This window comes from Haliotis rubra, unplaced genomic scaffold (genome assembly GCF_003918875.1).
Source record: "Haliotis rubra isolate DU_JTF1 unplaced genomic scaffold, ASM391887v1 Scf170, whole genome shotgun sequence".
In the NCBI taxonomy this organism is placed as follows: Eukaryota; Metazoa; Mollusca; class Gastropoda; order Lepetellida; family Haliotidae; genus Haliotis; species Haliotis rubra.
This window is the reverse complement of record NW_025765670.1, coordinates 394,411-411,581: the sequence shown is the minus strand read 5'-3', so window position 1 is coordinate 411,581 and position 17,171 is coordinate 394,411. Positions and strand designations below refer to the sequence as shown.

Genomic DNA, 17,171 nt, shown 5'->3' with positions numbered 1-17,171 from the left:
ATAGCCTCTGTGTCCTATGCTATATTTCTGTAAAACATTAGCCCTATTCATCACGTTCTGTGCAATGATGTGAGGTGAGGTGAGGTGAAATTGGGTTTTTACGTCGTACTTGAGAATATTTCGCTCATATGACGACGTGCATGCGTGTGTATGTGTATGTGCGGCTGCTTGTACTAGTCCAGACTTAAGCTGGTTTTATAGTGCTAGCCCACTGAGATACCATGCCGCAGTGAAGCATGAATACCCCACTCAGACACATTATACTGACTCCGAGCCGACCAGTCCTTGTTGTACCCATTAACGTCTAGCGCCAGGCAGGGACCAACAAGTACCATATTTTAACGTCGTGTGGTATGACGCGGTCGGGGATCGAACCCACGACCTTCCGCTCTCCGGGCAGACGCTCTAACCACTACACCACGGAGGCGGTCTTGTGCAGTGATGTACCCCAATGTGTCAGTTGTATTATATTATATGTGAGCGCCTATATCACATATGTACTGTATATTGTGTGTAGTATAACGCATATGTGTCATGTGTCACATACTTAGTACCATCAACGTGTCCATGTTATATACTTGGCGCCATGAATGTGTCCTAAGTACCATATTCCCTATGTGTTCTGTTCAGTATATCACATGTGTGTTATACACCTGCGTTTCCATTGTATCACTACGTAGTCACGAGTGAGTGAGTGAGTTTGGTTTTTCGACACTTTTAGCAATATTCCAGCAATATCACGGCGGGGGACACCAGAAATGGGCTTCACACATTGTACCCAAGTGAGGAATCGAACCAAGGGTGGTCGGCGTGACGAGCGAACGCTTTAACCACTAGGCCACCACACTCCCTTCCTGTAGCCACGAGGATTACACGAGAATGGCACCAGTAGCTAATGTCGTCCGGATTAACTAATGTCAGAATGTTTTATTACACATCGAGGGAATACAATTCACAATGGGTATAGTCCCGTGAAGAATCAATGAACGTACATCCATTAAAATGTACTGTACCTTGTCTGTAGCGCGGATATATTAGCTGACATGACAACAATGGTTCCTTGTATATGGTAACGAAGTATTGTATATGTTTGTATGTATTCTTGCAAATAGTTTGCCTATTAGAGTTTACTTTCAATATACGTGTTGAATCGCAGACCCTGAGGGAATGGGAGCATTTACCTCCCTCTATAAACAGTAAATCCATCATAGTATTGCGTTCTTTCTATGATCTAATAAATTCATCTGCATTTCATAAAACCAAACGCACTGTGATCTAAACGTTCAATAGCATGGGAATACAATGATGAGTTTTTGAAATTGAGATCTGTGAAGAAGCACGAGATATTTGTTGCAGTTCACATACAAGCATTCTCTGGTGGCCATTTAATTCGCTTGAATAGCTGTAATTGGTTTTCACATAAAATAAGAACGATTTCCCAAACGTTTTTTTACTTACAAAGAAAAACATATATATACCCATCATGCCTTAACAGTTAAACTCGTGGCTATGGGGTAGCCTAGTGGTTAAGGTGTTCGCTCGTCACGCCGACGACCCGGGTTCGATTCCCCACATGGGTACAATATGTGAAGCCCTTTTCTGGTGTCCCCCGACGTGATATTGCTGGACTATTGCTAAATGTGACGTAAAACTAACTCACTCACTACTTGTAAGCATCGGAACCTCAGTACTCGTAGACAGCAGTCGTAATGTAAAATTATCTGATTGGATATTCTTGTCCTTCAATCACTTGATTGTCTGGTTAGTTTATAGGCCGCCGTCGCATGACAGGCACACTGCTGTGCTGCGTCAGGTATGAAATCCGTCCATGTTTAGGCAAATTTTGTGAATGGCTGGGGCCACAGATAGGGCAGACCATGCTTATCTTTTTCAGGAACACGTGTCATCAATGATATTCAGTGATGGTTCATATAATTTTCACAGCTAATATTTTCTTTTAACCCAAATGGAATTGTTTCTGGGGAGAGTCAAGACTGAGTATTCTTTTGTACAAACGTACCATATTCACAACATGGTGCATCCTAGACACAATATCGGGGTATACACATCCGTTAGCTTTGGGACATTAATATAGTCTGCTAAAGAAGGTTTAAGTCTGGCTTTGCTCTCAGGGTTACCATAAATAATGACCATTTCCAGATAAAATACACCCTTGAAGATCCGGCCGTTTGTGTCTTTCTCCAATATGAATCCAGGTAAGGTTATGTTGGTTCCTGGGATTAAATGTTAAACATATTTTGAGCATCGGTAAGATCTACAAATATCGAAAGCTCTAAATATTATTTCTTTGAATCTTTTTATATACGAGTCATATAGTTAGCGGCGTCAAACAGACACAGTGCCCGCGATGTAGTATTATTAACAACGGTAGTTGCCCATGGTGCCCGTGACGTAGTAGCAGTTGCCAAACAGTTGCCATTAGTAGAAACAGTTGCCATTAGTGCCAGCGAAGTAGTAACATTTGCCAATGGCCCGCGAAGTAGTAACAGTTGCCAATGGTCCCATCGAAGTAGTAACAGATGCCTTTGGTGCCCACAAAGTAGTAACAGCTGCCAACGGTGCCCGCGAAGTAGTAGCAGCTGCAAGTGGTGCTCGCGAAGGAATAACAGTCGCAAATGGTGACCGCACATTAGTAACAGATACCAATGGTGCCCGCGAAGTAATAACAGTTGCCAATGGTGCCCGCGAAGTAGTAACAGTTGCCATTGGTACCCACAAAGTAGTAACAGCTACCTCTGGTGCCCACAAAACAGTAACAGTTACCAGCAATAGTATTCTGGTGTCCCCCGCCGTGATATTGCTGGAATATTGTTAAAAGCGGCGTACAACCAAACTCACTCACTCACTACCAGTAGAAGTAGTAGCCAGCGGTCTCTGAGACAAGCTACATGGAACATAAACTCACAGCATTTGTCTTCTCGGAAGACATTGGCGGCCAAATGGAAGTTGGAGAGAAGTCTTCTGGGTGGTAAAGACATTTATTGTCAGCCTCACCTTGTACAACAATGTTTACTGTCAACCACAGAAAGGAACACAAGTCGACCCCATGGGAATTGAAGGAAACATCGAGCACGAACTATGTACACTTGGATTAGAAATATAACAATGCTCACCATCGAGCTGAGATTCTGTTAAGGGTTTTGCCAGTATAAACCGTTATATCTCTTTTGGACACTAAAAACAGAACGTTTGAACTTGAGCAAGTGTAATGGAATACCAATTCAAAACAGAGATTTTGTACTTGAGGAAGTAAATGAAATACGTATTGCACTCCTCAGCTCTTACCAGATAATGTTAACGCCAGATAACAATCAGCTTCGATTATCTCTCAAAGCACATTCCATAATTCATAGAAGGCACACAGTGGTGACATTTACAAAAATCGATATCTGGAAATTAGGGATCACGTTATCGCAAATATGACGCGTTCCTGTCACAGATTCTATTCAAATTGTGGACTGTGATACGTGTTCAACATAAGGGATTAAAATGATTTGAAGACAATTCAAAAATTGATTGTGGCAAACGGTGTGGAATGTGAATAGCGCCGCTTTGTTTTTTTAAACTTATGTTGTCCCTGTTTTGTGACGTGTCACCACTGCTAACATAAAACACACACTAAAATATTGATATATTTTCTGATAGAATAACGTTGTATATATACATTGATTATATGTTAGAAAAGAACTGTGTATTAGGTTGTGATCGAAAAAAGTGAGTGAGATCTCTACAGGTCCCATTTTCAAAAGCATGGATTTGGTGTGGTAGGTAATAGAAATACCTAAGGTAAAATTGTACAGCAATCCAAGCAAAGGGATGAACGTTAGAGCATCACGGCGAAAACCCTGGTTCGATTCCCCACATGGGTACAATGTGTGTAGCTCATTTACTGTGCTCACACTCCCACCCAACACACCCCCACCCCTCGGAGTTGCTAGAATGTTGGTCCAGTGCCATAACCAATCACAGCACGTTCTTGTTAAGAAAGCAATCGTCACGGCGAAGACCCAGATTCGATTCCCTAAACAGGTACAATGTATAAAGTTCATTGCTGGTGTCCTCCTCCCCCCTTGATATTGCTGGAATATTGGTGAAAGCGGCGTAAAACTATATTCACTCACTCTTGTACATGTTGTAACAATCATGCAATGTTCGTGTTGAAAAACAATGATTTATCAAACATACCGATTGAGAATGTACTTGTGTTGTATATCATAACCTGTCAGAATACTCTACATCGATAATGTATGTAGTGTTGACACGTGTTTAAACACCTTATCCGACACCTTGTTCTTGCCGTACCTTATTCATTGAATTGTTTATATGTATTGTATATACATATATATGCACTGATGTACTGATGTTTGTTTGTATATAAACAGTGGAATCTGTCAAATCCGGACTCTGTTTAATCCGGTTTCCTCCATAATCCGGGCTACTCTCTGAGTCCTGGCAAAATTGTTCTTAATTTATTATTAAAGTTTGCTTTATAATCCGGACTCTCTCAATTACGTCCCAACAATCAACTTGCAATGATAACAATGCTTTTTAATCCGGACTTAGCTGACTAAAATAACAGTACATTGATATATTGGTGTTTGTTTGTTGTTTAACGCCATGGGTTACTGAAGATCAATATTCTAACCCGGACCTTCACGGGTATCTGATTCGGAGTTTTGCATACATATCCTGTATGTAATCTGAATAAGACCATATTTAAACAACCAGCTGCAGGCAATTAGTCTGAAACAAACACATCCTAGAAAGGCCATGCAAATCTAGAATATGTGGCAAGTCTAAATTGCTACAGTTTCAGGAAATGATGAAAGTCTCCGGGAGAATTTTCATTTTATTTTATGATAATAATTTATAAACCGTTTTTTCTGTAAAATATGTTCATTTCAGACACTAGATGTTAGTTAGTCTACCAGGCAATAAGCTTGGTCCGAAAAAATGAAGTAAAACATGTCTCCAAGATTACAAAAATGCTTGTCAACTTATTACTCTGGAAAACTGTGTTTGTGGATTCCAGTCCCGGTTTCTAGGTTTGGCAGCCCCATACCAGTGCTCGTGGGTTTCAGGGTCGCGTAGCCTAGTGGGTAAAGCGTCCGCTCGTCACGATGAAGACCCGGGTTCGATTCCCCACATGCGTACAAAGTGAGAAGCCCGTTTCCGGTGTCCCCCGCCGCGATATTGCTGGAATATTGCAAAAAGCGGCGTAAAACTATACTCGCTCACTTACTCGTGGATTTCACAAAGTGGCAAATGTCTGACATTGTATCCCTTTTCATCAGCATTACGTTGACACGATGCGATGTAACTGGAATACTGTTAAACCTTATTCTACTATAAGGTCGAGGTGATATTTGTTTCGGAATATTAAGTTTCACGTGGCTTGTACCACAGACAGCCCAGTTCTAAGTTCTAATTGCGTATAAACTTAATGTTTCAAGCACAAGTGCTTGTTCTTTTGTACAATTATCCCAGATATGACACGTGTTATACAAAAAACCGGGCAAAATGAATGACTTATACACATCATACTCTTCGAAAAATGGTTACAGTACCGATATTTTCAAAAGTTTGTTTCGGATATGAAATAAAGCCATGTTGAATAATAATTGTTCTGTATATTTATTGACGAAGTTGGTTGGTTGTTTAACGCCACACTCAGCAATATTCCATCTAAAAGGTGGCGGTCTGTAAAAAATCGAATCTGGACCAGACAATCTAGTGATCAACAACATCGACATAGATCTACGCATTTGGGAACCGATGACATGTGTCAACCAAGTCAGCGAGTCTGACCACCCAATCCCGTTAGTCGCCTTTTACAAGCTGAAGAGCTAATCAAACTCGGATTTTCACGGGTACATTCACGAAGTGAATGCGGTTTGGTACACAAGCCATATTGGTTTATTTGAATACCTTTCCGTTACAACATACAGATGTTAATACATAGTTAAAAATCGTCCATCCATGTACACTGTTCACACAACGACTGCATAAACAAAAATGATTGGAAAAACAAAACTGGGTATATTTTATGGACGTTTCATATTGTTAAACCATGGCTCCAAGAAAATATTTTGTGTTACAGTCTTTTGGATTTCATTTGAGACCGATGAATTGCTCACTATAGTTTGGCATGAAATGCATGTGGACCCGGCTTTTTGTAAATATCTCTTCATCCAATGACCCAATCGATCTCAAACTGTGCAAGTGGATGTTTTGTCAGACAACCTAATCACATTGTAAATCACCGATTTTATGCATTTGTATTGAAGAATCTGTCTATGTAACTGTCAACAAAATAAACAGCAGAACGCAGACGGCTTGCAGAGGGAGGGAGCCAATGACCTGTAACAGCGGCAGTGTTGGGTCATAAAGGTATAAACTGCACGTGCAGTTCATGATAGTTACCTGTGCACTGCACAGTGATAGACCGTTTGGATCATTCACATTGACTACTTCTAGCTGTCATCACGAAAGCTTATTCAGATGATGCTAAACGTTTAATTAGAAATGTGTTGAATTTTTTTTAAAAAGAGAGCAAACGTAGCAAACCGATTTAGAAGGTGTCGGATTGCATGAAACGTACAACTTTTGCTCTTGGCATGAAAAAGAACATCTGCTAAAAATTGTGAAAAATAAACCAACAACCAATAAACAAAACCTTGTACAAAAAGGTAGGCATCCAAAGTCAGATTCTTTTGACATCAGGGTCATCAGAGATGTCATTCGCCGGCTATTTGCTAGAAATGAACACCTGTCCACAAGAAAGTCAAAACACATCCTTGCAGAGGATCACAACAGTAGCAAACTACTGCTCAAATTTGGATACAAGTACAAGAAGGTAGCAAACCAGAAACTTGCAATGTGTGAGAGATCTGATATTGTGAAAATAAGGTGTAACTATCTGAGAGAAATTAGGCAGGCAAGGGAGGATGGGTTCGAACCCATATATCTGGATGAGACCTGGGTCAATGCAAACCATACTGCTGCCAGACAGTGGCTACCCACTGATCCCAGTGATGGTAGGAAAATACCAACAGGCAAAGGTGAACGTTTAATCGTTCTTCATGCTGGTTCCCACCGTGGATTCCTACCTGGGTGTGATCTGGTATTTCGGTCAAAGAGCACAGATGGTAGGGACTGTCATACAGAAATGAACTCAACGGTTTTCACACAGTATGTTGAGGAACAATTGTTGCCAGCTCTGCCTTACAAAAGTCTTGTTGTCATGGACAATGCTCCCTATCACAGTGTTCGAGATCCAAACAATAGGTGCCCAGCTTCCAATACAAAGAAGTCAGATATGCAGCAATGGCTAACAAATAACAATATACAATTTTCAATTAAGGCCACTAAACCACAGTTGTGCTCTTTGATTAAACCTAACAAACCTCCACCCACATATAACATTGACAACATCCTACGCCAACACGGCCATAACGTCTTGAGATTACCACCGTACCACTGTGATCTCAACCCAATCAAACTTATCTGGGGAGACCTTAAAAGTACAGTGGCCCGGAAAAATCAATCATTCAAGTTGAATGATGTCAAGCACATTGTTAACACTGCTATATGTGACATTGACACATTGTCAAGAAGGTGGAAAAAGAGTACTGGCTCAAAGATGACTGGAAGGAGCAAACAGTTAATCCAGTTGCCATTCGTCTGGACACTGATGACTCCTCTGTGGAAGAATGGAGTGAACTTGATGAAGTTTAATTCTGTTATTTTATTTACAGATAATAATAGTATCCAGCCAGATATGGTCAAAGAAATATAACTTCTTTTAACAATGACAGCACTGACTAATTCCAACGACTTATAGTGTAACATGAAACACTCATTTCACATAACATTATCATGAAAATATAAATATTAACTATCTACATGTATATGCTTAAAGCTATTAGAAATGCATTGCTTAATTTGGAATGTGAACGACATCAAAACATAACACTTTTGTCTTCATTCTATCTTGTCTTCAATGAGTGTGCATGATTGTATGTGCTTGTGTCCGTGGGAACGGGGCTTTAACAGTTGTTGAGTTCTAACCATAGGTGGTCCGATTAATGATTTAGTGTAAATATACTTTCTGTGTTCTTTCAATGCATTTCCACTTAGGTACTGCATAAACAAAATATGACATTCACATTACAAATTTAAAGATTTTAACCTACAGAATATTTCTCACTAATGGGTTTTGTGGTTAATGTTGAACAACTCAGAGAAACAAACTCCGTATGATGGTTAACAGTTGGCACCCACCTTACCCTATTCACGACCTGTGACACCTCTTCATACCTGTCACGTGCATAGCTGACCTACATTGACGAACGTTGACCTTTATGACCCAACACTGCCGCTGTTACAGGTCATTGGCTCCCTCCCTCTGCAAGCCGCCTGCGTTCTGCTGTTTATTTTGTTGACAGTTACATAGACAGATTCTTTAATACAAATGCATAAAATCGGTGATTTACAATGTGATTAGGTTGTCTGACAAAACATCCACTTGCACAGTTTGAGATCGATTGGATCATTGGATGAAGAGATATTTAAAAAACCCGGGTCCACATGCATTTCATGCCAAACTATAACACAAAGTATAATAATTGCAACAAAACCAAATTTTGCACAGTCACATAAAATCGACAGACCAACTCTGATGGTTTGTCTCATAATTTTGGACACCCTAATATAAAGTTGTTTAACAAACGATCATTATTTTGTTGTTACTTTTCGCTATTTCTTACGAGGGGGTACTTATATTGCCACATCCGGTATTGGAGAGTCCGGTGACATTTGTCGACGTTTAGAAGGCTAGGGCGGAAATGACATTACGCGAATTTTATATTATATGAAGCCAGTAAGGCGCTACTATTGTTCATTTAACTAGCCTGTTGCTTGTTTTCATATATATTTATGCTTATACTCACACACGATGTAAAGTGAAGACACATCAACTCTTTGTTAATCCAATAGTTTCAGCAAAGTTTCAATACTTTTACCATCCATTAATTTTGTGGACATTAGGTGGTAGTTTAAAAGTCAATATTGCATAAACTTCGTGTAAACCAAAATTCAAAAATAATGGAAATAAACATATATAATAAAATAAACTTCATGTATTTCAAGTTCCCCAACAGTATAGACGTTTTTCAGAGCTATACTTATAACGGTAATTTTGTGTGTTTGCCTGTCCAGAATAAAAGTAATTGTTTGATCGGCATCCTAGAAGCTGGTGTGTCGATAAGGAAGCATACAACTTTGTAGATAACAGCTTTTTATTATTGCATAGAGCGACCTTTCGATGTAGATTCTTACACCGTTATCAAGAAGTGATAACCAGAAGTTGTTATCCACAACGTCGTCTGCTCCATTACAGATTACAGTACGATTTGATCCCAAGTAATTTGTTGATATGACATATACTGGTTAACAATGATTGGCATTATTTCTCGTTTTGGCAACATTTCACATCATTCACATTGTACATTCATCATGACATGTTTACTCTTCCATTGTATCCCGGAGCGGTATTGATATAAGCTTATGCTTGCTAACCAATTCGGTTCCTTTCATTGGAAATATAATGTTTAAATCAAGTAAGAAACGAAAATAAACGCGCACTGACTGTAGCCACGACTTCTACGACGAAGCAGTCTTGTGCTTTATGTTAATATTATCGAACATTACATATGTCATATTCGTAAATTGAACCGTTGTGGGTCTAACAGTATTACAAATTGCGAATTGTAACGATTGTTCACTTGAAAAGTATAATCATGCACATTGGAGAATTGGCGTTTCTTTGTATAACCATTCATGAGATTCACAGCCGTTTGGCATGAGTGTCAAAAAGTAATTTGGCTCTTAACAATTCAGAATATTTAACCTCTTTATATTCATAAAGATCGTCTTAAACACAACACAATCATTGCCATATACATTGATGTAACTTATGAATAAGATCTACTGCCTATTTTCTTTAGGGAAGCCTAAAACGCGTGACGAATATGTTAAAACCTTCAAAGGAAGCCTAAACAGGTTGTTTTCATTGTATACCTCTACTGTCATTCTGAGTAAAACTTCTTATTGAGTCTAACTCAGTGTCACACATCGTTCAAACTGAACAGACAACAACGCAAATCCAATCAAGGTTTCTTTGAAGTGATAGGCGATTAATCAAGATACATCCACTGTTATTCATGCGCTCTTGAATTGTTGTTTTAAGGTGTTTTTACAAGATCGCATCCCGAGCAACCAAAATGACACCTTTCCTAATTCCAAGCCGAACATCTATCTACTTGAGTGACAGATTACGGGATTAACTGACAGCAATGAAATGGTCTCACAGAGATTATCTCCTGACAAAGGCCCTGATGCAATCAACGCTGATTACCTTACCTCTGTACATCAGTTGTTTTAGTTGATGTGTTTGGAGGTGGGTATAAATTGAGGGACGGGACCTCTGATCCTCACATTCCACTGCGAATCACCCGCTCTTACATCAGTGTCTGTTCTGGAAGGATCGTAACCTCGAAATTAATTATACCCCACCAGTTTGTGAGTGAGAAGGATCGTTACCTCAAAATCAAATATGGACAACAAGGTGAGTCTGCCGTATAAGCGCTACAGATAATTGAAATAAATTATAAAATAATAAGGCAGCTAGTGTAAAGCAGCAATCCACACAAATATGCTCGAGGCGCTTTACTACATTTCTGATATCGCTGGCGATTTAGCATGCAGTCAAAACTTAAAATGTTTTCAAAATTTTCAAAATATCTACTTCGACGTTCCTAATCAACTGTACCAACCATTTTATATCTAACAATATTTATATCTGTCTCTTTTTGTTGCAGTTTACCTCCGAACCAGCTTCCAAGTCAGCAAGATGTCTCTTTCCTGAAGATGGGTGTTCGGGTCCAGCTTCCACACAGCGCCCAATCAAAAAAGAGTGCATGACACCAGAGAAACACGTCTCTCACTACAACGTCATCGACATCATCAAAAAGGAGAAGACCGACGAGAGTATAAGCTCAGACGACAGTGGCACAGATGCACTTCATGTTGCATTTGATGAAACAGAGGACAACTCCGCACGAGCTGATACGTCCTCCGACTCACCAAAAACCAGCGACGCCATCGAGGCTACCACACAACAAGAAGCAAAGACTGTTTGTACACCTCTTATCAGCGAGTACCCACCACCCTCAGTGCCAAGCTACCCGTATGGATTAATGCCTCCCCATGCCTTCTACCCCATGCCCACACCAGGGATGTACCCATCTGTCTACCCAGGATACATGCCGTACCAGCCTTCAGTCTTTCAGCATATTATGCCGCAGATGCCATCTGTCCCACAAACCATGGCATCCTCTGTCGTTGAGGCGCACCGTATGCAAGAATATTACAACAAAGGTATTTCAGCCATGCATATATTTTTTAGCGTATTATAAACGTTCACACTTGTTTGTTTAAAGCCACACTCAGCAATATTCCAACTGGCTGCCTGTAAGTTAGTGATCAACAACATGATAATCGATCTATATGTATAAAGAAGAAGTTGACATTCGTAATATTTTGTCTTATATAGTTAATACCAACTTCTATATGCCTCTCAAGAACCTTATTCGTATCTATATAACAGTTCGGATACGATGACATGTGTCAACCAAGTCGGCGAGCCTAACCACCCGATCCCGTTAGTCGCCTCTTATATCATCCTATAATCTCATATTACTAAATGTACTTTCAGTCGAGGACAACATCAGTTCACATCGCAGTCCTAGCCCTGCGTCCAGTCAGGCTTCCAGTGGTGTGTACAGTGATCCTAGTCCGGTACCGAGTCCCACCAGGTCCAATCCCAGTATCCCATCCCCAGAGATCAGCCCTGTAGTCCCTCAGAGGATGCGAGCTCCTGGCGGGCGCACGTTCTACACCCAGAAACAAGTCAGGGCCATGGAGAAGACCTTCTCTGAATGCAAATATCCCGACTATGAAGTATTTGAGGAATTGTCACTGAAACTGGATATTCCCGTCAAGAAGATCAAGGTAAGTCGGATAACATAATCTTGAACAAAAAATAATGCATGTATGTCAGTTAAAGAAAAGCTTAGTCCCCCCCACCCATGTATCATATATCGTCGCCATCATCTGTAGAATAGACTAAAATAGTATAAGTGTATTACAAACCACAAGTGTCTGAGTTTTTATCATTTGCTTCAATAATGATCATCCAATTAATCGCTGTCATTTTTTGTGAAAGATATTTGTGTTTAATGTATATCAACATATAGTTGATCGATATATAACTATATTGTAAATATCACCTTTACTCATTTTGTGTTTATTTGTAGGTCTGGTTCCAGAACAAACGTGCACGCAGCAAATCACACACTCCTGGTGCATCGACACCCAGATATGGTTACATGGGGTCCGGACCCATGATGGCTTTCCCGTACCCGGTACCTGCAGCTCCCATGATGCCCATGTATCCAGGATACCCCTACCCGTCCATGTTTGCCTCTCCCATGTGCTGAATGAATCGTGACATACCAGCTTATCAATGATCACTAAGTGCTACATGTACATTTGTATATACATTATTATTTATTTCACTGAAATATTGAATATACATTGAATGTCGAGTCGAGTTGGCTTGGAATGATATACTAGATCAATTAAGTGCTGCAAATGTTGGGGAAATCCCATACCTGTATCTGATTTGTATATTATGAACTGTCTGTAATAAAATATCTTCAAAAATGGTCTCGGTGTCGTGTCTGGAATGAAAACCACATGAAAAAAGGGTGACAATTAAGTCAGTGTCAATCGACAGACCAACTCTGATGGTTTGGACACCCTAATATAAAGTTAACGATCATTATTTTGTTGTTACTTTTCGCTATTTCTTACGAGGGGGTACTTATATTACCACAGTCCGTTGACATTTGTCGACGTTTAGGAGGCTAGGTCGGAAATGACTTTACGCGAATTTTATATTATATGAAGCCAGTAAGGCGCTACTATTGTTCATTTAACTAACCTGTTGCTTGTTTTCATATATATTTATGCTCACACACGATGTAAAGTGAAGACACATCGACTATGTTAATCCAATAGTTTCAGCAAAGTTTCAATACTTTTACCACCCATTTTGTGGACATTAGGTGGTAGTTTAAAAGTCAATATTGCATAAACTTCATGTAAGATTTTTAAAAAAAATGGAAATAAAAAAAATTATAATAAAATACACTTCATGTTCCCCCACAGTATAGACGTTTTTCAGAGCTCTACACTTATAACGGCAATTTGTGTGTTTACCTGTCCGGAATAAAAGTATCCTAGAAGCTGGTGTGTCGATTTGTAGATAACAGCTTTTTATTATTGCATAGAACGACTTTTCGATGTTGATTCTTACACCGTTATCAAGAAGTGATAACAAGAAGTTGTTATCCATAACGTCGTCTGCTCCATTACAGATTACAGTACGATTTGATCCCAAGTAATTTGTTGATATGACATATACTGGTTAACAATGATTGGCATTATTTCTCGTTTTGGCAACATTTCAATATCATTCACATTGTACATTCATCATGACATGTTTACTCTTCCATTGTATCCCGGAGCGGTATTGATATAAGCTTATGCTTGCTAACCAATTCGGTTCCTTTCATTGGAAATATAATGTTTAAATCAAGTACGAAACGAAAATAAACGCACACTGACTGTAGCCACGACTTCTACGACGAAGCAGTCTTGTGCTTTATGTTAATATTATCGAACATTACATATGTCATATTCGTAAATTGAACCGTTGTGGGACTAACAGTATTACAAATTGCGAATTGTAACGATTGTTCGCTTTAAAAGTATAATCATGCACATTGGAGAATTGGCGTTTCTTCATGAGAAATTGGCGTATAACCATTCATGAGATTCACAGCCGTTTGGCATGAGTGTCAAAAAGTAATTTGGCTCTTAACAATTCAGAATATTTAACCTCTTTATATTCATAAAGATCGTTTTAAACACAACACAATCATTGCCATATACATTGATGTAACTTATGAATAAGATCTACTGCCTATTTTCTTTAGGGAAGCCTAAAACGCGTGACGAATATGTTGCAACCTTCAAAGGAAGCCTAAACAGGTTGTTTTCATTGTGTACCTCTACTGTCATTCTGAGTAAAACTTCTTATTGAGTCTAACTCAGTGTCACACATCGTTCAAACTGAACAGACAACAACGCAAATCCAATCAAGGTTTCTTTGAAGTGATAGGTGATTAATCAAGGTACATCCACTGTTGTTCATGAGCTCTTGAATTGTTGTTTTAAGGTGTTTTTACAAGATCGCATCCCGAGCAATCGAAATGACACCTTTTCTAATTCCAAGCCGAACATCTATCTACTTGAGTGACAGATTACGGGATTAACTGACAGCAATGAGATGATTTTCACAGAGATTATCTCCTGACAAAGGCCCTGATGCAATCAACGCTGATTACCTTACCTCTGTACATCAGTTGTTTTAGTTGATGTGTTTGGAGGTGGGTATAAACTGAGGGACGGGACCTCTTATCCTCACATTCCACTGCGAATCACCTGCTCTTACATCAGTGTCTGTTTTGCAAGGATCGTAACCTCGAAATTAATTATACCCCACGAGTTGTTAGTGAGAAGGATCGTTACCTCAAAATCAAATATGGACAACAAGGTGAGTCTGCCGAATAAGCGCTACAGATAATTGAAATAAATTATTAAATAATAAGGCAGCTAGTGTAAAGCAGCAATCCACACAAATATGCTCACGGCGCTGTATTACATTTCTGTTATCGTTGGCGATTTAGCATGCAGTCAAAATTTAAAATGTTTTCAAAATGTTCAAAATATCTACTTCGACGTTCCTTATCAACTGTACCAACCATTTTATATCTAACACTTATTTATATCTGTCTCTTTTTGTTGCAGTTTACCTCCGAACCAGCTTCCAAGTCAGCAAGATGTCTCTTTCCTGATGATGGGTGTTCGGGTCCAGCTTCCACACAGCGCCCAATCAAAAAAGAGTGCATGACACCAGAGAAACACGTCTCTCACTACAACGTCATCGACATCATCAAAAAGGAGAAGACCGACGATAATATAAGCTCAGACGACAGTGGCACAGATGCACTTCATGTCGCATTCGATGAAACAGAGGACAACTCCGCACGAGCTGATACTTCCTGCGACTCACCAAAAACCAGCGACGCCATCGAGACTACCACCCAACAAGAAGCAAAAACTGTTTGTACACCTCTTATCAGCGAGTACCCACCACCCTCAGTGCCAAGCTACCCGTATGGATTAATGCCTCCCCATGCCTTCTACCCCATGCCCACACCAGGGATGTACCCATCTGTCTACCCAGGATACATGTCGTACCAGCCTTCAGTCTTTCAGCATATTATGCCACAGATGCCATCTGTCCCACAAACCATGGCATCCTCTGTCGTTGAAGCGCACCGTATGCAAGAATATTACAACAAAGGTATTTCAGCCACGCATATATTTTTTAGCGTATTATAAACGTTCACACTTGTTTGTTTAAAGCCACACTCGGCAATATTCCAGCTGGCTGCCTGTAAGTTGCCTGTCAACATGATAATCGATCTATATGTATAAAGAAGAAGTTGACATTCGTAATATTTTGTCTTATAATTCCAACTTCTATATGCCTCTCAAGAACCTTATTCGTATCTATATATCAGTTCGGATACGATGACATGTGTCAACCAAGTCGGCGAGCCTAACCACCCGATCCCGTTAGTCACCTCTTATATCATCCTATAATCTCATATTACTAAATGTACTTTCAGTCGAGGACAACATAAGTTCACATCGCAGTCCTAGCCCTGCGTCCAGTCAAGCTTCCAGTGGTGTGTTCAGTGATCCTAGTCCGGCACCGAGTCCCACCAGGTCCAATCCCAGTATCCCATCCCCAGAGATCAGCCCTGTAGTCCCCCAGAGGATGCGAGCTCCTGGCGGGCGCACCTTCTACACCCAGAAACAAGTCAGGGCCATGGAGAAGACCTTCTCTGAATGCAAATATCCCGACTATGAAGTATTTGAGGAATTGTCACTGAAACTGGATATTCCCGTCAAGAAGATCAAGGTAAGCCGGATAACATAATCTTGAATAAAATATAATGCATGCATGTCATTTAAAGAAAACTTAGCCCCCCCCCCCCCCTATGTATCATATATCGTCGCCATCATCTGTAGAATAGACTAAAATAGTAAAAGAGTGCTACAAACCACAAGTGTCTGTTTTTTTATCATTTGCTTCAATAATAATCATTCAATTAATCGCTGTCATTTTTTGTGAAAGATATTTGTTTTTAATGTATATCAACAATTGTTGATCGATATATAACTATATTGTAAATATCACCTTTACTCATTTTGTGTTTATTTGTAGGTCTGGTTCCAGAACAAACGTGCACGCAGCAAATCACACACTCCTGGTGCATCGACACCCAGATATGGTTACATGGGGTCCGGACCCATGATGGTTTTCCCGTACCCGGTACCTGCAGCTCCCATGATGCCCATGTATCCAGGATACCCCTACCCGTCCATGTTTGCCTCTCCCATGTGCTGAATGAATCGTGACATACCAGCTTATCAATGATCACTAAGTGCTACATGTACATTTGTATATACATTATTATTTATTTCACTGAAATATTGAATATACATTGAATGTCGAGTCGAGTTGGCTTGGAATGATATACTAGATCAATTAAGTGCTGCAAATGTTTGGGGAAATCCCATACCTGTATCTGATTTGTACATTATGAACTGTCTGTAATAAAATATCTTCAAAAATGGTCTCGGTGTCGTGTCTGGAATGAAAACCACAAGAAGACAGGGTGACAATTAAGTCAGTGTCAATAAGACCACAAGGCTTAATGTCATTCGTGGTAAACTTGTAGCCCATAGCCTATGGAATTTGTGCAACTAGTTTGCAACTGGTTTATCATGCTGTTAAGCTAATAATGTTACAAACATCATGTTCGTGTTTGCTCTGTGGCGATGAGAGCAACGGCGTGGGCATCGTCAACTGCTTGTCTGTGACCAGT

The 17,171-nt window shown here is 39.8% G+C and overlaps 1 protein-coding gene across 1 annotated transcript; it reads left to right on the top strand.

Annotated features, from left to right (window-relative positions):
• The first annotated feature begins 10,636 nt into the window (after positions 1 to 10,636).
• Positions 10,637 to 12,581, top strand: LOC124272546 (homeobox protein aristaless-like 3). Its single transcript, XM_046707755.1, has 4 exons — positions 10,637 to 10,648; positions 10,902 to 11,460; positions 11,798 to 12,093; positions 12,399 to 12,581. The coding sequence occupies exons 1-4, from the start codon at positions 10,637 to 10,639 to the stop codon at positions 12,579 to 12,581; spliced, it is 1,050 nt and encodes a 349-aa protein (XP_046563711.1).
• Positions 12,582 to 17,171: the final 4,590 nt, after the last annotated feature.

Coding starts and splice junctions, on each gene's coding strand:
- LOC124272546 (XM_046707755.1), top strand. Junction 11,461..11,797: donor GCAAGAATATTACAACAAAG/GTATTTCAGCCA, acceptor ATGTACTTTCAG/TCGAGGACAACATCAGTTCA. Junction 12,094..12,398: donor TTCCCGTCAAGAAGATCAAG/GTAAGTCGGATA, acceptor GTTTATTTGTAG/GTCTGGTTCCAGAACAAACG.